Raw genomic sequence first — 22,856 nt, 5'->3', positions numbered from 1 at the left:
TAGAGTGTGATGTGTTACAGGAGTGCTGACGTACCCAAGGTGCGATGCAGCGAATCGGAGGTGCTAGGTCGGCTGCCACTTCTCGTAGGGGGACGGGAGTCGTACCTGGACAGGGGGAGGCTCTCTCGGCTGAGAGGATAGTCTCCTTCTCGCCGGGAATCTCTGGAGAGAGAGAGAGAGAGAGATAGTCTGTTTTCCAGTACAGTTCCAACATGTTTGGAGACCCATTCAGTTGATAAAAACAGTTTTGATGTGTGAGCGAATGTAAATGTACCAAATTTTGTTGTAAAGGATTCCTACAAAACAGTCAAGGCAGCTAGCTTGACTATACACACACATCAGAAATGTGGTTTTCCATTTCAGGTAGTATCACCACTAGAGTTCTATGGAAACATCTCCACTCACTTTGCATGCATCACTGGCCTTCTGTTTGGGGAGAAAGTGGTTCAACATAGGACACCGGCAGCCTAATTCTCAACCTCTATCTTGGCAATTATGAGCTCATGCTGCCTGAGCATCAGATCCTGAACTCTTTCTGAGCATGGAGCCTGTCCAGCTCAAACTGCTGCCTCTGTCTCTGTGTGGTCCCAGGGCACCTGTGACCCTCTACAGCCTTTTCATGGGCGAAAAATACAGGCACTTAGGCATCATAACAATCCCTGGCGCTCCACAAAGGGCTCATAAACTCAGTTATTGTTCCTCCCATTGACTCAATGAAACCAGTGGCTGACAATGACCAGGGGAATCCGAGACAGAGGACCGAGGTTCTCATTGTTCGGATTTGACACCACATTTTGGATATGGCACCACATGCTCTTACCTGACAGATTTATGACTCATAAGTGCTCATAACAAGGACCCTAAAAAGGGACACCTAAACATGCCTCAGATACCGCATAAGAGTGGACACCATTCCAGTGGTGATACCTTCCGATATTTGCTTCCTTAAGGTGTGTTAACGGTATATGCTTTGTGTCTCCAAAATGTGAGGTGCATTCCCGATATTCCAGCAGAGGCAAAGTATGCCAGACCAGGTCCTTTATCTGCCTTTTGTTGAGGTGAGACATAGTGGAGCGATAAGATTAAATGACCCATTACAATAGGTGGGAATGCATTTCCATGCCAACTGTAATGGTTCACTGTGGCTTCGGCAGCTGGGCTTCTTTCACAAGACTCAGAGAGGCAGAACTAACCTAAGAGCGCGACCAAAAATAGATTAGTGCCATTCAGCCAGATCACATATTCCTGTGCTGTTTTATATGGGTCACTGCTGTTTCCGCTGGCCATTTAAAGGATAACTTAGTCAGTATGTGTGTGTGTCTCTGTGTGTTTTTGAGCTGCAGTGTGGCACTCATAGAGGATGGGAATCACAGTGTCACTGGGAATAGGACACATCTGAATTATGCTACCAGTGACGACGTCATGATTCGCGAAATAGTCTGAGGATAGTCAAAGGGTCTTATTTCAACACCTTTTGTCCACACAGAGAGTGATCAGTTATTATCTACAGTAACTTGAGAGAGCTGCTCTTGGCCAGTCACAGCAGGATTAAGCCTGATGCGGGGAAATCAGACTGGAACACCTGTTAGTTATTATCTACAGTAACTTCAGAGAGCCGCTTTTGGCCGTCACAGCAGGAACAAGCCTGATGTGGGGAAATCAGACTGAAACACCTGTTATCTTAATTGAAGCCAAAGGTGTAAACTGATGGAGGTGGAGTGCCACCTCCACTTTCCCAACATCAATCCACACAATATCTCGTGACTAAAATGCACTGATCGGAAAACAGGGTTTCCTGTCAATCTCAACTGTCCTTGGCCAGACAAGATATATTATAACCATTCAGTTACATATTGTATAATCAAACAGAGCTCTTTCAGTTTGGTTCTTACAGTAATTTAGAAGCAATGGATGAAATGCAGATGCTTGTTACTGACACAAGCCTTTTAATAATATATGTTAAGAGGGAGCATTACAGTGCTACTGTATTGCGTTTTTAACACACCCATACTATGCTGGTCTGTGTGCTTGTGGTCTTGTAAGGTTGTATTGCAGGATGACTTTCCCAGGTGTTTGAGTAGGACAATACGTTTGACATTTAAGTGCACCAGTGAAAGAACATTGTTCATCTGTGTATGTACACTGATATCACTGTCAAAGGGTGTGTCACTCAGTGTGCGTATCTGTGTGAGTTAAGGGTGTAACGGTACACAAAAATCCCAATTTGGTGCGTACCCCTGTGTTGAAGTCACGGTTCAGTTAATTGTCGATACAGTAAGCCTGTAAGCTAATATGCTGACAATTGAACTGGAATAGTATTTTGAAAAGGTGTTAAATGTTTTTTGGTGTTAATTAAGTAAACAGACATATGGTCTGCCACCTTGTATGTTTGTGTGAAAACTCAAATTTGAAACATGGTCTGCACACAAAAAAGCCTGTTTATTGATTACTGCATTCAGCACATTTGGTTCACAACTGTATTGAACCTTACATCCTGTAACTTTGGTACAAATATGTGCACCTTTACACCCCTAATGTGTGTGTGTGTGTGTGTGTGCTTTTACATTGTGTTTCGATGCGAACTTGGTGTCACTGGCCGTTGTAAGGGTTCGTCCACGCTGTGGCCTGCAGGCGGACCGGACCTCCTCTTTGCCTTCACCATGTTGGTCATGATCTAGGAAATTCCAAATTCTTGGTCACATATCTCCTCATGTTACATCCACTGAGAAGCCTGAGGAGTCAGACTGTTAGGTAAATATTTCACAGAACATTCTATAATAGGATATTAAGGTAATCAATCAGAGAAAACAGAAATTTAACATCACTCCCTGTCTCTGTGTTTCATCCCTAGGCTGTCACGCTTGCTTTATGATGGTAAATATCTACTTCAGCCTATTAATGTGTGACTTATTTAATTCAATTTCCTCTTACGTTACCCCACAGGTTGCGGTCAGTGTAAAGCTGGCATTAGGCCTACATAGTTTAACAGGTCATTTGCCACAAACACTGACTACATCCTGTTGGATAAGAATTTTCGATACGATTTTAAGAATTAGATAAGGAGTTTAAATATAGTTTAAGCATCTCCTTGGCTGATTTAAAATGATTCACATTTAACTTGTTCAACTTTTGTGCAACAGTGAAAATACATTTTCCTTTGCATGAGTGTTGTGAGCGTAAATATAATTTTTACAACCAGCTGTCCTACCCCCAGGTACTCTGTTGTGAGCAAGGACTCTCCGGAAAGTTCTTTTGGCTGTGGCTGGAGCACTTCCTCCTTGTCCAGATCTGCCTCCATTGCATCCTCCTGTACAAACAGAGATTTGAAACGAATTAAGAGCCTGGTATGTCTCACCGAGCAGCAACAATGGAGAGGGTCTGGCCAAAGTTAAATAATAGCAAAATAACAGAAGTCAGATAAGTCCGACTCAATTGCAATTGATTTAGTAAGAATGAACAACACTTATATAATAGGTAAGTTGGACAATAACATTTCATGCAATCCTATAACTTCTGTTTCAATACTGTAAAGATGCCATGCAGTCCCAGGGATTATTTTCCAGTCTTTAAGTAAACTCTGTCTTTGTTCTTAGTCAATATTTTGTTAAATTAATGGTGCACATAATGGTATTGAACGGTACTATTTCTGAATAGTAAACACCACAAATGTACACAGTGTGTGCACCTACACAGATACACATGGTTTTGAGTGACAGGCCATTGTTGTAGTAGTTGTATTGTTATTATTTGTTTTGTACCTCCTCAAATCTCCAAACCCAACTTCCAGGTGGGTGACACCCAATACCTGTGCCGTAGAGAGATTGCCATCAACCCATTTGGCAGAGGTGTCACAGTGAAAAAGGTCTGTTTATCTCTCTCTCACTCTCTCTCTCTTTATCCCTCCTTCACCTTCCCCCCTCTTATGTCTGAGGGGGCCAGTGATGTGGGTCATGCGGAGGGTACAGAACGTGCCCATAAAGTGGAGGCTTTTGTCATTCGAGTGCTACGGCACGGACACCTTCCTCACCTCGTCATCGTCTTCCTCCTCTTCATCGTCCGACTCGGCCCCATCCTCCGTTACGTCCACTGAGGACATGAGCACGCGGAGGTCAGCGTGAGATACCACAGCATCAGTAAAACAAAGATAAACCAGTTGTAAAGCTCACCCCCAGTAGGGGCAAAATGGTGATACTCAATCCACAATGTCCATACACCATACTGAGTTTATGATTGAACACAATAAATAAATAAAATACAATTAGCAAAAAAGTACAAAAGAGCTGCACTGTGCTTAACACAAAAATGTGTGAAACAATTTGGCTACTGGCTACATATCACACACAACACTGTTTAAATATAATTGGAGCAGCAGTGCTATCTGTAATGGCTACTATATTTATATAGTTCACTGGTAAAGACTAAATATACAAACACTGACCTATCATGAGTGACCACTACATTAGTGGCCTCATATAAACTAAAGGTAAATCTCAAGAGGGGATAAGCTTAAAAGCACAAAAGAGTCAATGATATCTTTGATACAAACCCTTAGGCCTTATCTCTAATGTGCATTATTCACACAATAATAGAGACTTAAGGTGTGAAACCTAAGATGCACGTTCTGTTGTTTGCCTTCAAGGACTGCTGATTAGATAGTATACCGGTAATTGGGAATCCATTTGATGATGGAATACATTTTTGCTTAGTCTGTGTATGTAGTCGTGGTTATGGTGACTGGGTGAGACCTACCTGAATTGAGCTGTTTAATGATAAACTCAATCTGTCTGTTGAGCTCTGGGTTCTCTTCTTTGCTATAGCAACAAAGGATCTCTTCCATGCTCTGTAAATGCAACAAAGGAGGAAACATACACAACAACTTTCAATACCTGCTGTTAACATGCATATTCATTTGTGTGGGTGTCTGTACTTATTACTTTAAAGTTTTTCAGGTTTCTTTGCAGAGCTCCCCCTACAGCTTCAACGTATACATTTTACAATACTCCTCAATCGGTCAGTCTGCCGTTTCCTATTTCCCTGTTCCTCCGACAACGGTTTACTCGCTTTCTGCTTCTTTTCGCTGGCTCTGCCATGACGAATGTCTGAGAAACTCCATCGCTACCTTGTACTAGCCGCTGCCTTGGTATGTATGTGTAGTGCTGTAAAGCAATGTTTACATTGCGAGGATGCGAGACTTTCTGTGTCTGAGTCCGGCGGGCTGCTGGCCCAAAGTTGCAATGCTGGTTTTTCTGTTCACAGACGCCAGGGGGAAGCGAGAGGGGAAAGCGAAACGGCCACCAATCACCCCAGAAAAGCATTCAAATGACTACAAAGCTGTGTTCAGGTAAATTAAGCTAAACACACTGCATAGTTCCCCTTTAAACACACACACACGCACACACACACACACACACACACACACACACACACACTCACCATTTCTCTGGCTGCCTCGCGAACAGCAGAGATTCCCAGTATGCTATACAAGGCTCCGTTCACATAAGGCCGGATCTGCAACAAAAAAATTACACAACTGCTTTATAATAATATCTTAAGTGTTCATTAACTTCTGTGTAAATACTGATTACAGCCAAGGAATAACTTCTTTATGCTATCTTAATAGGTGGATCATGGTTTGGGTGAGCCCACGCCACAATGTTTACCTATTCTTTCTTAAATAAAAGCACATACTGTACACATAGACTGCATGCACCATTGGCCACCTTTGATGTGAACAAGGCAAATTGACATCAGACGTGGATTCTTTTAAGGCGCAGTGGATTCTCAAATATTAATTGGAAAATGCTGATTCATGCACACAGACAGATAGACACAAACACACAAATATGGCCACAGCACTGTGGACACAATGCAACCAGGTGTGCCCCTTCATGGACATCCTAAGGGATAAAACCACAGCATTCACCTCATGGTTCTCATGTCCCAGGAGGTCAGTCAGAACTTTCAGCACATGTTTGGCATTTTCAGCACACTTCCTTTTGCCTGCGGGCACAAACATCGCTGGTAAGGGTCTCTACATTTGACCAACGGCGAATACACTTTAGACATTTTGATTTTAAAATGGGAACTTGACAACTTAACACAGACATTAAAAGACATAACATAAACAATATCAAAACTAAATTGAATGAGTTCAGTGAGCTCATGGGTTGAATTTAAGTCAAGTCAAGTCACATTTATTTATATAGCACACTTAAACGCAATGTAATTGGCCCAAGGTGCTCACAGCACAATTTAACCAGCTGATTGTCCATGGGCAATGATGCGGACTCTCTTAGTGTAAACAGGATGCAATAATATGCAAACTTAGTGGCAGTATATTACAGCTCTGTTCTGGATGACACAAACATCTCCTGAAAAGACATGTCTGCACTTTCTCAGTGTGTTATTAACACTCAGTGAACTCTTTGTGACTTCTCTGCCAGTAAAAAAGAGAGCATGTCTACCTTGTGTGCGCAGGCACAGGTTCATGAGCAGGGCCACCGCGTACTCCAGCGTGTAGTCCGTCAGGCAGTCCGAGTCATGGAGCTCGTCCACCAGCCAGCCAATCAGACCAGCCCTGATCATGGCTGTCTGCTGGGCTCGCCTGTGAGGAGCCAATCAGACAGAGGAACTATATATATATATTATTATTATTTTTTTTATTTTTTTTGTGATCTTCTGAGTGATCTTCATTCTTCAACCTTCTTGATTCTGAGATACTCGACATGTACTGTTAGAGAGAGAGATAGATAGATAGATAGATAGATACTTTATTGATCCCCAGGGGAAATACTGAGACCTTGAATTTCCCCTGGGGATTAATAAAGTATCTATCTATCTATCTCTCTAACAGTAGAGAGATAGATAGATAGATCACTCAGATGATCACAAAAAAAGCTTTATCAAGACGTTATTCAGTCCAGATGGACAGAATTGGAGGACTCACTAGGAGAAGTAGTAAAGCATAGAGGGTATGGTGACTGAGCAAAGTGATGTTGCTAGCTTTAGTCACGCCATGGATTTAATGGCTAAATCAACATGCAATAAGAAAGCACTACATTTCTGCTATTAGTAGTTCTGACCACATTTCAAACATGTTACATGCAGTTCATGGGAAGGAATAGGTCAGGTAAATGTCTCTTTGGTCCCGGCTGGTGGAGGGAATGTGAGCTAGGGACCTGAGGCTGAGTTTCTGTAAGGCTCCCAGGAGGTTTTCCCTGGTCAGCGAGTCCTTCTCCTCCGTCTTCATGGAGTCCAGAAGAATCTTCAGCAGAGAGGGGATCTGAGACAGATACATTCGGCCTAGAGAGCGGAAGAGACATATTTGATGAAATCAACAGTAAATATCACAAACCTACCTACTACAACAGAGCTTTCCATTTTTATAAGGGACAAGTTGATCATACCCGTAACAAGCCCAGGTTGGATAACCTATTAAGCACTTATAACCACATCAAAGGGATATTACAAAATGAATAATGAATAGAGACTAGCTCAGCTCAGGAGCTGCCTGATCCACAGTTATTGACTTACCATCTGACAGTGAGGCGAAAGCATTGATGAGTCGGGCCATGTACTGACGGACAATCTCATTTTTTGATTTCATCAGGTGAAGCACGGTCTTCTGCAAAAACAGTCAGAATTGAAGGTATAACAAACACCAACTTACAAGTTTAAACACTGTTAAATGCATTTTCAACAAGCCTGCTGTTTGCTCATTACAGTGCTTAACATGTATGTGAAGCGTCAGTTTGACAGATGGATGTTTAAATTTGAAACATTTTTCAAGTGTTCTAAATGTCACATGACGTGTCACAGACACTACTGATAATATAAGACAACCTTGTGGTACAAGATGTGTAGAAATAGTTTGCATTGTTTGATGTTCTTTACGTTTCACAGACTTATGTAACACATTGGAATAGTGGCAGCGGTGCAGTCTCATTGACTACCCAAGGAGCTTATCCCAAGTCAACTGAGGTAATGGGCCTCAGGGCCTCAGAAGAGAAAAGCCACGATTTGCCACAGCGCTTAACCTGACCTCAACTACTTCCAGCGTTGCACTGTAAGAAAGTGTAAAGAAATGCATTTGGGATCTGTCATTTTTCAAGACATTCATTTTCATTGCATTTAAAATAATATTTAAGGACACTTATCTTATCTCATAGTCCAAAAGGAGAGTGGCTAAGTAAAGACTACATCCAATTACTGTGCTTATACCCCTGTCTATTGTATGGTATTGAAAGCTATGTAAACGTTAGACTGCTAAAGTGTCCCATATGGATTACCTGCTGTGTGGCAAAGAGAACAGTGACAATAGGCTGAGACATTTATCTTACAAAACGCCCCTTTTGACATCGCTGCTTCAGGCCATGTGCAGATTACTAAACGTGAAGAGGCATACATACAAAGGGAAATAAACACCAACACAAAGAAGATGTCAGAATCCTCTGAGCTGGTGAATCATATAACCAGAGATGGTTCTTTCAGTTTTCCTTCCAAAAATCTGTAGTTACTGAAGATAAGTGACCCTATCTGACCTCAGATGGTGAAGTGTGATTTTGTTGTTTGTCAGGGCTTACATTTATGTGGTGTTGGGATGACTAGTCCCCCGGTGGTAAAGCCAGTTTCACCCAGCGTTTTATTTCACGGGACGCAGTGTAAAATACATATGAAAGCCCTCAGATAAAAAAGATTGTAGAGATCTCACAGGGTTCCCACTCTAAGTCAAATGTAAAATTCCATGACTTTTCCCTGACTTTCCCTGACAAAAAACCTGAATTTCCATGACTTGACTGTATAATGAATAGTACAATATACCGATAAATGATTTCAGAGCACCTGCGTAGCATTCAAGAATCTTTTACTTTTTTAGAGCGGTAGATGAATAAATAGGTATTTAATAAACAACAAAGTTGGGCTATAAGCAAGCAGTAAAGCTAATAACCAGATATACACCAATTCTGCTTGGAAATATATTTGTATTCATGTATTTTGGCAAGTAAATTTTAAACTGCTACAACAAAATTCCCTGATAATCCATGACTATGCCCCAAAAATTATGAAATTCCCTGAGTTTTCATGTCTGGAATAGACTGTAAAATTCCATGATATTCCAGAAATTCCATGATCCGTGGGAACCCTGATCTCAATACATTGAGTGGAACTCAGTTGACACATCTATGTCCAAACTACTTCACTTCCATGTCCCTGTGAAAAACTGAATTGCAGCACAGCCATGTGCCCTCTGCACCAGACTCAAGATGATCACCCAATGATCTAAGTGACGAGAGAAGGAACTCACGGGCAAGGGCTGCATGCTGCTCTTTTGGGTTGTCTCAGAAAAGAGTTCTTGATCTACATGCATTTCTGGCGATACTTGAATCGAATAGGGAATAGGTGAGCAGGAGTGTCTGCTCAGTCACCGTGTCGTGTACCTGGCTGGCAGATATGGCCTGGAGGTGGAGGCAAGAGCAAGGTCATAGGGAGCTGTGTACCTTTCTGGAGCTGCTGCTGCTTCGGCTGACGCGCTCCAGGAGGTCATTACTGATGAAGGCCTGAAGGACGGTGTCTCGCTGCTCACCGTGGACAGACCGAGTCAGCCTCTGAAAAATCCAAACAAGCCCCCCCCCCACACACAAACACACACACAGTCCCAAAGACAGACAGCACAATTAGTGATACGAGGAAAAGAAATTATTATTATTATTCTGAATATTTCAGAAACTGAAGTGAAAAATACCACAGCGATCCATAGCATAGGTAATGAGACAATCTGATCAATACCAGCAGACTTCTAAGCAGGGCCGGAGTGGGGCCACTTTTCAGGCCAGGAGTTTCAGGTCCAAGACCGGCCCATGTTTTCCATGGTGGTGGAAATTGGATAAATGAAGTAACATTTCAGCTCTTACTATCCTGTAGTTTTTATTAGTACCATGGTTCAACAAATGTGTAAAGGTTATATAATAATTCACTTCAACTGAGAAGTTAACAAAAAATATTCCACAAGTTAATAAAAACAGAAAGAAAGAAAGAAAGAAAGAAAGAAAGCCTTTGACATGTAGCCTATCCCACGCTTCCAAAAAGAGGCATATTGAACTAATGTTTAGGCTACATGTTTTTTGCATTGGTAGGCTATACTGTTGTTTGGTGCTTTAGCCTACTATTTTACTACACCCACTTTTGAGCAAACAAGGCATATAGGTTTATCATGTAGCATAATTGCTCTTTCTTACATTAAATAACTTTAATTTATCCTCTCTACTTGTCCCTGTAGTAATGGCCTCCTCATCACTAATTTCGGGCTCATCATTTTCAGTGGTCGACTGGTTGATCTGCTGCTCAGAGGCTACACTTTTTACCGGAAAGGCCTACACAGATCAAGCTTCAGTTCTGTTATCAATATTTGCATACTGCAAAGTCTATGAATCGGATACAAAAGGCTACTATTTTAAGTAATTTAATGTGCTTGCGAATAGCTTGACAACACTACAACGTCCATTATTAGCCCAATTACATTGCTAATAATCATTGACTATAGGCTATTTCTCTTTACCACTTTACCACTACCATCCATCCTTCCTGACGCTTATGGCTACAGTAGGGCCGGTCCAGCTATCCGTATCTGAGAAAACTTTTTGGAAAAGACGGGCTATAGGGACCCAACCAACTCTTTTTGGGAGGGGAGAACTCCTCACATAGGCTACAACCCATGCAGAGGCAACGGTGTCATGCACAGAATGTGAAGTGGTGTCATGTATAGGCTACTTTTCTGATTCTCCCGATTACCCACCCCGGGCCTGCATCTAAGTGTGGTCTGAACTACACTAATGAGTAAATCAATGACCAATCATGATTACAATGACTCATCCTGGGTGGGCCTGGCACCACAATCAGAGCACTGGTGTCTCTCAGGGTTACTAAAGTGATTTGATTCATTCGGGCCTGGGAGTGTTTGAGGCTGACTCCAGACTAACCCAGCGCAGCGCCTGCAGCAGGAGCGCCTTGAGCCGATCCGACCCATTGGCCAGATCCCTCTTCAGCTTCTCGTAGTCCAACGAGGGCAGCAGCGGCACGTCTTTGGGCCTCCTAAGAAGAAAACGTGTGTGTGGGGGGGGGGGGGGGGGGGGGGGGGGGGTGGGGGTGATGCACACACACACTAAAATTAGACACCACCGCATACACCAACATTCCTGCCAGCTTTCTATCAGTTCAGTGGGAATGTAATGCTATCGTTGATGTACAGGACTAAGTACACTCAGCAATATCAATGCAAGAGGACAATGCTAACTAAGACAAGAATCTACATGAAAAGGAAGCCCTGGCTTGGTGGTAAAAGCACCTTGAAAGAAAGCTAAGGCATCCTAAGAAGGTGCATACTACTGAAGGTGAAACTGTCTAAAGGGAAGAGAAAAAAAATCATGGCAGTGTGCCAAAGACCAAGAGGAGTGGATTTTTTTTTTACCTGGGGCAACAATTCTGTCAATTCACATAAATGTATTTGCTTTTTTTTAACAAGATAGCAATAGACTTTGCCAACATGTATCATTCACTCATCATATATGACAGTTTAGTTACCAGTCATAAATCTCAGACTTGCCACGACTCTACATGCTTTCAGCGCTCAGTAGAGAGTTGGGCAGGTAGAACTGCTTGTTCTATCAGGGTCTGTTTTCTAGTGCTACAGGGCCCTGTTTTCTGATTTCCATACATGTGGCTGTGGACGGGGACTCATGGAGAACTTACGGGGGTGCGACGGAGGCACGCAGCATTGAGGAGGCCTGGGAGAGAGGGATAGAGAGACACAAGAATGAAACTATCACTGTCTTTAGTCATTCTGTCAACACTGTTTTTCTATGGAGTTGGTCACTACTTTTCAAGGAAAATGAGCAATGGTGCTGGCACAGGAGACCAATGCAGATGGACATGGCTTTTGCATTTGTTAAAATTAAAAATGTCATGGTTAAAAAACCAGGAACCAGAACTCACGGACATCAAACTGGTCAGGGGATACTGGGAGCACAATTCACAGTGGCTACAGAGCGCCAATTCTTTCAGATTAAACTGACAGCCGGATAAAGAATGCAGATTAAAAAAACATTTACAGGAAAACCAACTAAGACTCACCTGTTTAATGCTAAAAAACGAACCAGAGAGCTCGGACCACATTCACAAGTCATTTCAGAGGAGGTGCGAATCTGAATCTCTAAACTCAGTCATGAGAAAAGATATCAGTGCAATCTTTCTTTCAACTAAGCTATTTGCTTGACTACTTTGTTATTCTTCATTAAAGTAATTCATCCATTATTCATCATCATTATTCATCCACTATGGCAAAGATAGATAGATAGATACTTAATTCATCCTGAGGGACATTTTTTTTTAGATAGATAGGAACATTTTTTTTCTTTTTAGATAGATAGATACTTAAAAGTGATAAGGGAGGCAATCCTGATCCTGGGTCAGAATGAGCAGCACCTTCTCTGAAATGCTTTAATACGGCCATTGAGCTCACCTCTCGCTGAGATCACTAGGATGTTTACCGAGACACTTTCAGCCCAAGTAACAAGCCAGGGTGTACCAAAGCTAGAAGAGCTATATACAGTTGTACATGCTGTAAAATAATTCTGGTCACATGCAATACCTTCAGGCGCGCATTCAATAAACACATTTGCTTTACTTTACTTTTTGTTTGTTTGTTGGTTTTTGCATGCAGTGAGTGGCAAGGGCATGAGGAACCCTTATACGGGTACAGGGAGTATGAGAAGGGGTTAGTGAGTGAAGAAATGACCCGCCATCACTATCACATTGCACCTGGCCTTTAGGTCCGGTTTCTCCAAACAACCGCTAATGAAGGTGAAGTGCTGAGATCTCAAAGAGGTCATTTCAATGTTTAACTTTGGTGGGAGGCAGGAGACCTCAAATGTCGATTTCGAGCGAAAAAGGCCGGGAAATTATCCATATCAGCCTATCTATATCCTGTTGAACCGGGCCTGTCCTTTGTGAAACACAGAGGCGCAACACACCGATCTGTCCAGGCATCTCAAGTATGAAGAATGAGTGGCCCGAAGACCAATAGAGGAACTTTAGGATCTGGCCAAGACAGAGGAGGGTGTGTGAACTTGTGTAACAACAAATGTATAGCAGGAGCTCAGTCTTTGTCAAACTTTGAGAGCCTCACAATTGACAAATGATTTGTGCAACTACGCAAGAGGGGAAGTATATGGAGTACTTATAACGTGTGTTGGCTGGATTAGGAGCCTTTGGGCGAGGCTCTATATCCCATATCGCTTTACTTCAAGAGGATTAAGAAAGTCCAGGTACATCCTGGAAATTCTTCGCCCACGTACAAAAAAGGGCCGGCCCCATGGTAACTACTGTAATAGTCCTGTGGTAGAGTTGCACTCCAGGAAATAGCAGTGATATTTTCCATGAACAAATGAGTAAAAGTGTGAAACTAGTCTGGTGCTGACCAAACTCTAGCTCTGAGGACGCTTGTGAACCAAGTCTGTGGGGACTTTAGGAACCAGGCTCAAGCAAATCATTATTATGGCGACTAACAAAGACAAACAGCACATGGCGGGCTATGCAGGGTAAAGAAGAATACAAACTGCAGTCACAGTGACACCACTAGGGATTCAACTCAACACCCTGTCCCTGTCAGGCAAAGAGCAGCATTCTCATAGCAACGGAGGCCCTTTAGATGGAGTCGATATAAAGGGAACTGGAGCCGGCTGTGGGTTTCAGGAGGAATATAAAAGGGAGGGAATGGATGAGCAGTAAGGATGAGAGGAAGAGAGGAGGAAGAGAGGGGAGGGGAGGGGAGGGGAGGGGATGGCAGAAGCACAGTCGGCAAGGCGATGTAGTGGGGGAGCAAGACAAGAGGGAGAAGAATGAAACATCAGAGACTTACATATCCATCATCATAAGGGCTCATAGAGTAATATCCCTTTAAGAGCACACACACACACACACACACACACACACACACACACACACACACAAATACACACAATAGGAAGTTGTTGAATGAAGGTATACAGAGACACAACAAAAACAGAAGCACACAACTAGATTTGCCCACAAGCCAGGCCTGATAATGGCCATTCTCCTCAAGGGGAATCCACTAACACTGATGGTGGTGAGTACTGTATATGGCAGACATCTCAATCATCTTAGAGTCCTTTCAAATAACCCTTCCTTCCTATGCAGTAAAGGAAAAATGTATTAAGAGCAGCTCATAACAGAGATAATGACTATGTTGGGGGTGTATTTTCATTACACAAGCAGCTGCAGGAGGGTTGTAAACTAAATATTAGTCACACACCATAAACACCTAATATCTAACCAGACTTCCATGAGGGGCAATGAAGAAAAAATGTAACAAAGCAACACAGCAATCTAAAGACCCCACAGCACATTTTAGCTAAACAAAAGACAACCAGGGAAATAATAATGCTATAGATCTTTGGACTTGGCAAATAAGAGCATCATTATATGCATCAGCATCAGTTGGCTGGCTGGCTGGGTGTTAAGACGGCCACATGTGGGAAAGGGTGTTTCTCACTTACAGTTCCAGGCCGGGTGAAGTCAATGCTCTGGGCCACACTTTGTCTCATCTGGTTGCTGAAGAGGCGCACACACACACCCTGGAGATACTCTGGGGAAATCTGCAACAAACAGCAGCATTCCCATGAGCAATCTGGGAAGTGTTATTGAGCATAGACTTGCACTGAGGGTGAGGGTGTTTCAGTTTTAGGTTTGCATAGATATAACATTCATATAGGGCTCATGTGTGGCGAGCGTGTGTTTCTGTGTGTGATCTGGGTAATGGTAGGGGGCTGAATGTACCATTTTTCCACTGACAGTGGCTTCAAGTGAGTCCACCAGTTCAGCTGTGACACCGATGAGTTTATGGTAGTCGGCCTGCATCTTCTGGAACTTTTTCACGTAGGACGAAGTCTTCCTCTCAGCTTCTGCCAACTGCAAGTGCAGTTGTTGTACTGTATCTTCATACACACAAATACACGTCTCATTCAAGTTTGCAGGGAATAGAATTAAAAAAAAGCTATTCACATGTAGCAAGTATCACTGAACAATTTTTCATGCCAAAATTTTGCAATAACAGATGAAGAGTTTGGTTCCAAAACGCTAGTTCTCCATTTTTGAAAACATTAATAAGTCATGTTATTTAACTGTGTATTTCAGGTAATATCAATTGCAGTTGTGTTGTTTTGACTGAGTAAAGATGAATGATTAATCAAATAACAATAACCCTATTCTAATTCCACTGAAATTACTTGGAAAACAAAATAAAAAAAATGATTTATGAAAATGTATTAAAAATGGAGGATGTAGCGTTTTGGAACTAAACTCAGATTCATATTAAACAGACAACTCCTCAACAGACAACATTGGGATATTTGATTGACAGTAGAAATAAGAGGATGCATGACATTTGGGTACGGCCTCCACATTAGTGGTTTGTGGTTTAACAAGCACACAAAATGATTCAAACTCAAGTCAAGAATGCTTAAATGCGTCACATCAGACTGAAAAGTCGCCAAATGCAATTACAGTGACACTCCTTCCCACAGTCCCTGTCAATGTGTGCACAACACAGTACACAGCAGACATAAACTGTACATCGAATTATTCTCTAAACATGAGCTGCTTACCTTTGTTGCTAGGGAAACCTTCCCTCTTTGACACCAGTGTTAAAGAAATAACTAGAACATAATATCAGTGATCATTTTAACAAAAAGAGGGATAACTATCAGTAAAAACAAATTTGATCAAGAATGCTGCATCAAATCATATCATTTAAGATTTTCCACTGTAGTCTCGTATGATTATTGTGACACATCTTTGGATATGCAGACATAATTTAATATCATACTTAGTATCACCTCACATGGGCACAGTTCCAACAAGTACTTTGGCAGTAATTTCTGGTATTATTCGTAAAACCAATTGAAAAGCAACAATGATTGTCTTTTGGGATTTGAACCAGACTGAAGAATATTACATAATCTTAATCCAGGTCTTTAATAGCATGGGAAGGAAAGCCTATACAGCAGACTTCTTATAAAGCTGTAATTGTTTTGATGTCAGACCAATCTAAGATGCCCATAGGTGGCTATAGACCATCAGGGTCAACACAGGGTGAGAGTCATATCAGGTTTTGCCCTGAACCACACACACTGATGAAGGGGGGAAAAAAGTGGATTTGTCTTTGCTTTTGTTTCTGAATGACTGCAAATAAATGGAAGGGGTACTGTCTGCATATTAATGCTCCCTTTGGTTCCTTGTGGGAAAGGCTTTTATGAAGGACTTAAATGTGTTTCTCACAAGTAACAGGAGAGGAGATTACATGTTTTTCATCTGCTTTCAATCTTAGGCTATTGTATTCCTATTCATTTTAATCTCATTGTTTATCTCTCTGGTTCACTTCTTTCATTAGGTAAGAAGAGTGATATAGTCAGAAGACCAGGAGTGAGAGGACCTGATGATACAGTTTTAGGACTATGGTGAAAAGCTATAGTATGAACTCCAGTTGTATCCAGTTTTAGTAACATTAAGGATACATATATGGTCACCAATCTTGGAGTGTTGGAAGCTTTTAGTGTCGTAGAGAGAAATTTCTCAAGCTTCTCCTTCATCTCTGGCATCCAGGAATCCTGCAAAAAACAAAATCAGCTCAGACATCAGCTCAACTTCTGAGAGTGACTGAGGGTGAGGGGAGGAAGATGTTGAGCCTACCTGGAAAAGGTTCTTGAAGGACGGATGCGCCACAGGATTGGGTACGAAAGGTAGAGCGTAGAACGGCAGGAACTCAGTGGTCTGACTCAGTGCTGAGCCTCTGGTCTCCAGAAAGTGTTTGAAGTGTGTAATCCTCTCATCGAAATCCCCTCGGTCCTGCTCCAGCAGATATCAAACACAGCTCACCACCACTGATACTTATTTCTGATACTGATACATAATTCCTGACATAAACCCTTCATGTACATCATACTGTATCATGGACTTTCTTCACTATACTTCATCGCAGCGGAATAGTGAGAGAAGTGGGGCCACCTACTGGCCAAAAAGGGCAGAAATGTAATGTATTACGTACAGGTTGTATTCCAACGAGTGGTGGTCTTGGAATTCCTGAGGCAAAATGAAATGGCAGGTGTCTTTGTTTTCCAATGCATTCTATGAGTACATGCTTGTACAATACATTCTGTCATTGTGTGCTGGAGGAGATAGTATAAAAATATCTTCAAGGATTCAATATTTTTATTGTCAATGTGGTTCACAACGAAATTCAGTTTGTCACTCTCCTAGCAGCAATTCTTTGTATGGTTTGTATGATAAGTGGCTGCATAGGAGGTCAAGCATGGAATATGCTTCATTCCAACGCCTACTGAAAACATTACATTGCTTAGAAGTTTAAACTAGGCCTTGAAACAGAGGAACAGGTCTAGAATTAGCCTGGCTAGCGCCACCACTTCTCAATGAAACGTGGTCTGGGAACCAAACATTCATTTTCTCGTATTTGAAAAAAATGCTCAGATCCGTTTATTGGGTGCCACGGATGTCTATCAAATGCGTCTGTGCATAGCTCATCATCGTCTTGCTTTCCCCCCTGTTCTGTGATTGGTTCCCTATCTCAGGTGAAAATTTGCTCCATGGTCTCCAGGCTGCCTTAGCAGCGTGAATCAAATCGCGCGCAAGGCAGCATGGGAACACCCAGGCTAGTCTAGAATGGCAAAACACATATAATGGCACACCTTGATATTTGAGTGATATGCATGGTGGCATGTTTGTGCAACAACTGGAGTGAAGCTCTAGGAAAGTTTTTTTCAGATTGTCTATAAATTGTAAACTGGGCATAATAAAGCATGTGTATATGTGTGTAATAAAGCGAGTACACAAGTGTGTAAGATTTATGGGACAAATTTTAGTTTTAAGGCTGTCACATACTTTAAGTACCAACTGGATGCAATTGGTAACCAAATATAAGTCATTCCAGCAGTAACCAAAAACAAACAAACAAAAACTCCAGCAAACCCATACCATATAGGGTTAGACTTAATAGTTCAGCAATAACTGTAACAACTCAGGTTTGGCAATATCCTGATGCCTGAGCATACTAACTGGCATTCTTCCCCAATAGGAGATATCAGCACTTTAAAAAAAAACAAACAACGGTCTTCATAGTCCCTGACATGGCCTTAGCAACTTACTGGTCTTCCAAGGCAGTGCTTCAGAGGATAGATGGTGAAATGGATGTGCAGATAAAACTCAAGCTTTTGAGCTGTGGGATGACTGTCACGGTCCTCTACAGGAATGTGTTCGTTCCAGAGCTCAAAGAATACCTTGTAGTCGCCATCCTCAAATGAGCTCATAAGATCTTTCTGTAAATTAATTTGGATATCATACTTATGATTCAAGGCATATAAGGGTACATATTAATAAAATGACAATTGATAGATCACATCTGTAATCCTAAAACAGGTTTACCTGAATGATGAGGGCTTTAGAATCTTGAACAGCATTGCCTTGAGATTTGGGGATCGGTTTCCCCTTGATTTTACATTCCTTCTCAAACTGTTTTGCTGTTTCTTCAAATTCAGCAAAGTTGAGATACTGTAGACACAATAATGATGGGTGACAAATCCAACAAATTGATATCTGCCTAACACATAGGCTACCTAAAATAAAATAACTACAATGGGCAGTAAAACTAACACAAATTATTAATCCACCATTCCTTTAGTTAACACAATATGTATATATGTGTGTGTGTGTGTATTGCGTGAATACATGCATGTAGCCTATGTCTATACCTCCTTGATCATCCCAAGAATATCTGCTTCATTTCCAAACATGTCACCCATTTCAAGAATTTAGGAGTCCTTTACACGTGAATGCTGAAACAAATAGATGCAATACATGGTCTTTAAAGGGATACCTACAAACAATGCAGATGAAATATAGCTTGTTCAATACAACTAGGCTATCAGTGTCAATAGCAAAACGTTAGCTAAGATAGTAGCCTGACTGGCTACTCTCCAATATTGTCCTACGTCTTGAGGGCGAACAACTTTGTTTCTCAAAGATTAATAGACTGTAACAGGATATTAGTAACTTGACAACGTGGATTACAAATAATCAAGGACAGTTTATGTAGGTATTGACAATAATTAGCTCACGTAAATGGAACCACCACCGCCAAACGTACATATAACTCGCTAACATTAGTGGCGACAACAAAGTTAGCTAATGTTAGCTACTAATATCAGTAATCAGTTATCGAGATTTATTGTGCTAATTTGCAAATACAGCCCATCTCAGGCAATTCATGCAACTATCAGTAAATTCAGCTGACAGTATTCATGCGTGGTAAGGTTTGCTTGAGGCTAGCTTACGTTAGCGGACAGTTTTTTAGAGATGGATTACAACACATGCACATCTAACGTTATAGCCAAACATGCTATCGCTAACTATGCTATCGTTAGCCAATTAAACGTAAACCTACTTGGTTAGTAGCATATGTTACGTTTTCCTTTAGGCGAGGAAATTCAACTCACCAATATCTCATTTTGATATTATGAAATTGGCCATACCATTAACATTACATTTTACAGTAACAACGCTAGACTGATGTTAGCCGAACCTTCATGGTAGAATACAATGCTGAACCGCTACCCAGTAACTAAGGGGAAGACGCTCGTAAATACACCTAGCAACCAAACAGACTGGAGCCGAAAAGTGGTGTGTTTTGCTGCAAATACTGTAGTTTTGTGCACATGGAGCAATGCCATTGAATTATAAGGTTCCATCTATCTGACATTTTTGTCAAAATTAAGATATTGCCATTCTTATTCTGTAACAACCTAATAAGGTGAGGTGATTCTTGAAGTTGTATGCATTTTTGGACACTAGCTTCATACATCTAAAGATACGTGTTCCACTTATCAATATAACTCTGAGTTCTAAAACTTTGAAGCTCAATATCTCAGAACTACACAGAATGCAGATAGAACCTTATAATTCTAAGGAGACTAATATGATACACAAACACCACTCTTATGGATAAGCAAACTAGTTAGAAAAGTATGTTGTTACTAACCAGTTCACCAGTCCTGCCAGACACAACATTTGAGTCATTACATACGAATTCTCCATTAAATTAATTTAAGCAAGACACTCATCATTTTCAATAATCAAGGTTAACCTATATCTTTTAACATCTTTAACAAACTAAACAACCTGCTAGTCTACAAAACCACAAAAAGTAATTCTTGGTTGGTCAATTGGTTCTATGTGCTGGGTCTCAAAACATAAAGACAACCAAATATATAAAACTTTTTTTATTATTATTATTTACAGGGTTTACCACAAACAGTATTGATTTGTAATTTGTAATTACATTACGAAAAAAGAGAGATAAATCCCAGGTATTTCTACAAAAAAAAAAAAAAAACACATCCACAAAGATGCAAGTCCATGATCCTCAAGAGATATTGTCTTTCCGGATATTCAAATGCACTGTATTTTGAGTCCACACAGAAAAACTGTAAGCCATGTTTAGAAAGCAAGCTTCTTCATTAAAAGGTAGACCCGTGAGTCCACTTCAAATCCATGCAAGTTGTTGGCATCACCCTGTAGTCTCATCAACAACCCACCATAAGAAACGTATGCAGAACTACATAGAAAACAACAACAAATAAATGGTTAATTTAAATTAGCACACAAACATCTGGAGAATTAAAGAAAAATAATGGTTGATCATTTTTAATTAGGCAGCAAGACAAAACTCACAGACGAGTGGCCGCTTCTGTAGACGTCTCATCTCCTTCAATTCTATACACCTTTCCGTACATTACATAATCAAACTGATCCGCCCTGAGGAAAAACAACATAGATACCTCATTGCAAGTCCTATTAGACAGACAGACAGACAGACAGAGAGAGAGAGAGAGAGACACACACACACACACACATCTTACCTTGAAGGGCGGTCATCTGTTGGATTGTATTCCCCATCATCTGGAGTTCCATCTTCATAAAGTGTACTTGCTATCACCAACCTGAACTTGTCCCCTGAAGAATATAGTAAAGTCATACTTTATTAATGTTATTGTATCGCACTTGAAAGCTATGGCTTCTTATGTCACCATTCATCTTACCAAGGTCCACAGGGTAGATCTGAATGTTCACGTCAAGTATGAGGTCCATCTTGAAAGATTCACTTTCACAGTGAAGTCGAGACACTGAAATAAAAAGTTTGAATAGTTTGTACAATGCTTATGTATTTAATCTTTGAACTAAAGCCCATTGGTTGTCTAACAACACACAGCACCAAAACAGCATACATTACCTCTGTCAAACTTCATCCCATCTGGGTCAATGTCTTTCACATCAAAAATATCTTCAAACAGGATTCCAGCCATGTTGGTTCTAGTCTATCAATCTGATGAAAATGGGAAGATTTTGTTAAATAGAAGTTTTGACAGTATGGACAGATAAATGGAACCTTACATTACAGCCGATTGACTCAACATTTGACATAATTTACTTAGCTAAAATTACTTTCAAGTTGGGACAATTTACTGATATTCCAAGAGAAAGCAGAAGCAAGAAATTTGACTGTGGGTGTAGAGTTGGCCACTGGGTGAATAGAAAACATTATACAAAACAAGGTAATCTGTGATTCCATTCGCACAGGCACCCATGTGAAGCTAGCCTAGCCAGCTAGCTAGTAAACGAAGTTCTCTTCACTTACTTTTTCTAGGATACCTACGACCAAAATCTGTTGTCGTAATAATCTTCAAAGATGGGGGAGTATGAAAGACTCCAATGAAAGCTCTCAGGAAGAAACTAAAAATAATGATAATCAGATTTGTCTCATCAACAGAAATGAATTGTGCCGCGCTCACAATGTGGAACTCGTTGACCCTTCTCAGCATTCACTTCCGTGGCAACCCAGAGAAACGTAAAAAAAAAAAAAAACAGAGAAACGTTTTCTATTGGCAGAGAGAGCTTGCAATGATTTTCACATGGGATACAACTACCTTAGAAACAGTTATAAGCAAAAATGCTATAATTATGACCGCCGCGCAGCGAAGGTTTAGTCAGATTTATTATTTTTGTTTTTCTTTTTCGCATGCCCAAATTTACGTCAATGATTCCCGGGACACTGAAAGACCGGGGTACACGAAACTTGGTGGGCATGTAACCCCACATGGATAGCATGGAACCACAGTTTTCTGTGAATATTTCGAGAACCGTAGGGCCTAGGAGGTCCACCTTTTTTATGTATGTTGGTCTTAAGGGGGCATGTCAACCCATCCCATTACCACTTATTTCATGTATAGCGCCACCTAGTTAAAAATTAAAAAGCAAACAATTAGGTGTTTTCATCACAATATCTATGGCTGACAAGGTCAAAACTGCACGAAATTAAAAGTGTAGGACCATTATGACACCCTCCGAATGCATGCCAAGTTTTGTGTACTTTCGTTCATGGGGGGCCTTACAATAAAATAATTTATGTGTACATTTAGTGACGTACACCAACAAGGATTCCCGGGACACTGAAAGACCGGGGTACACAAAACTTGGTGGGCATGTACCCCCACATGGATAGCATGGAACCGTCATTTTTCGTTTTGATCTTTTACATGTGAAATCTATGAACTAATCATGTTTTGGTACTTGTTTTCTAGCAGATACCAGTGAGAATTGAGTGTGGATAATGCAATTTAGTGAGACAGTTAGAATCATATAGGCCTTTCAGCGTGATTTCTTTTTGTGGAAAAAATGTGCTGGACTGGGCGGCGGTCATATTTTGTACCGCTCTGCGG

The 22,856-nt window shown here is 41.1% G+C and overlaps 2 protein-coding genes across 6 annotated transcripts in view; both read right to left on the bottom strand.

The window, feature by feature from the left end:
• Nucleotides 1-19,707, bottom strand: part of LOC121678083 (lisH domain-containing protein ARMC9) — a 33,801-nt gene extending 14,094 nt beyond the window's left edge. For 2 of the 5 annotated variants that reach the window (XM_042057286.1, XM_042057284.1), the window contains exons 1-23: nucleotides 19,578-19,707; nucleotides 18,834-18,917; nucleotides 18,508-18,633; nucleotides 18,231-18,401; nucleotides 16,762-16,920; nucleotides 16,587-16,679; nucleotides 15,678-15,702; nucleotides 14,851-15,008; nucleotides 14,571-14,669; nucleotides 13,913-13,948; nucleotides 11,746-11,780; nucleotides 10,977-11,088; nucleotides 9,498-9,605; nucleotides 7,534-7,624; nucleotides 7,179-7,302; nucleotides 6,465-6,604; nucleotides 5,924-6,000; nucleotides 5,434-5,508; nucleotides 4,750-4,840; nucleotides 4,028-4,086; nucleotides 3,209-3,307; nucleotides 2,565-2,674; nucleotides 35-162 (exon numbers count right to left, since the gene is read on the bottom strand). In XM_042057286.1, the coding sequence (XP_041913220.1) occupies nucleotides 35-162; nucleotides 2,565-2,674; nucleotides 3,209-3,307; nucleotides 4,028-4,086; nucleotides 4,750-4,840; nucleotides 5,434-5,508; nucleotides 5,924-6,000; nucleotides 6,465-6,604; nucleotides 7,179-7,302; nucleotides 7,534-7,624; nucleotides 9,498-9,605; nucleotides 10,977-11,088; nucleotides 11,746-11,780; nucleotides 13,913-13,948; nucleotides 14,571-14,669; nucleotides 14,851-15,008; nucleotides 15,678-15,702; nucleotides 16,587-16,679; nucleotides 16,762-16,920; nucleotides 18,231-18,401; nucleotides 18,508-18,633; nucleotides 18,834-18,884 (2,167 nt within the window). In that variant the 5' untranslated portion in view covers nucleotides 18,885-18,917; nucleotides 19,578-19,707. The remainder of the gene's footprint in view (nucleotides 1-34; nucleotides 163-2,564; nucleotides 2,675-3,208; nucleotides 3,308-4,027; nucleotides 4,087-4,749; nucleotides 4,841-5,433; nucleotides 5,509-5,923; nucleotides 6,001-6,464; nucleotides 6,605-7,178; nucleotides 7,303-7,533; nucleotides 7,625-9,497; nucleotides 9,606-10,976; nucleotides 11,089-11,745; nucleotides 11,781-13,912; nucleotides 13,949-14,570; nucleotides 14,670-14,850; nucleotides 15,009-15,677; nucleotides 15,703-16,586; nucleotides 16,680-16,761; nucleotides 16,921-18,230; nucleotides 18,402-18,507; nucleotides 18,634-18,833; nucleotides 18,918-19,577) is intronic. The other 3 variants (XM_042057285.1, XM_042057287.1, XM_042057288.1) reach the window with 3 other exon arrangements.
• A 638-nt stretch (nucleotides 19,708-20,345) lies between these two features.
• polr2h (RNA polymerase II, I and III subunit H) lies at nucleotides 20,346-21,963 on the bottom strand. Its single transcript, XM_042056751.1, has 6 exons — nucleotides 21,776-21,963; nucleotides 21,371-21,463; nucleotides 21,180-21,263; nucleotides 21,000-21,093; nucleotides 20,812-20,895; nucleotides 20,346-20,695 (listed from the first exon to the last, which is right to left on the bottom strand). Exons 2-6 carry the CDS (start codon nucleotides 21,441-21,443, stop codon nucleotides 20,578-20,580), a joined length of 453 nt encoding a protein of 150 aa, XP_041912685.1. The 5' UTR covers nucleotides 21,444-21,463; nucleotides 21,776-21,963; the 3' UTR covers nucleotides 20,346-20,577.
• Nucleotides 21,964-22,856: the final 893 nt, after the last annotated feature.

Source organism: Alosa sapidissima, chromosome 12 (assembly GCF_018492685.1).
Source record: "Alosa sapidissima isolate fAloSap1 chromosome 12, fAloSap1.pri, whole genome shotgun sequence".
NCBI classification, from domain to species: Eukaryota; Metazoa; Chordata; class Actinopteri; order Clupeiformes; family Clupeidae; genus Alosa; species Alosa sapidissima.
The sequence above is the reverse complement of the archived record's forward strand: the minus strand, read 5'-3'. Positions and strand labels throughout refer to the sequence as shown.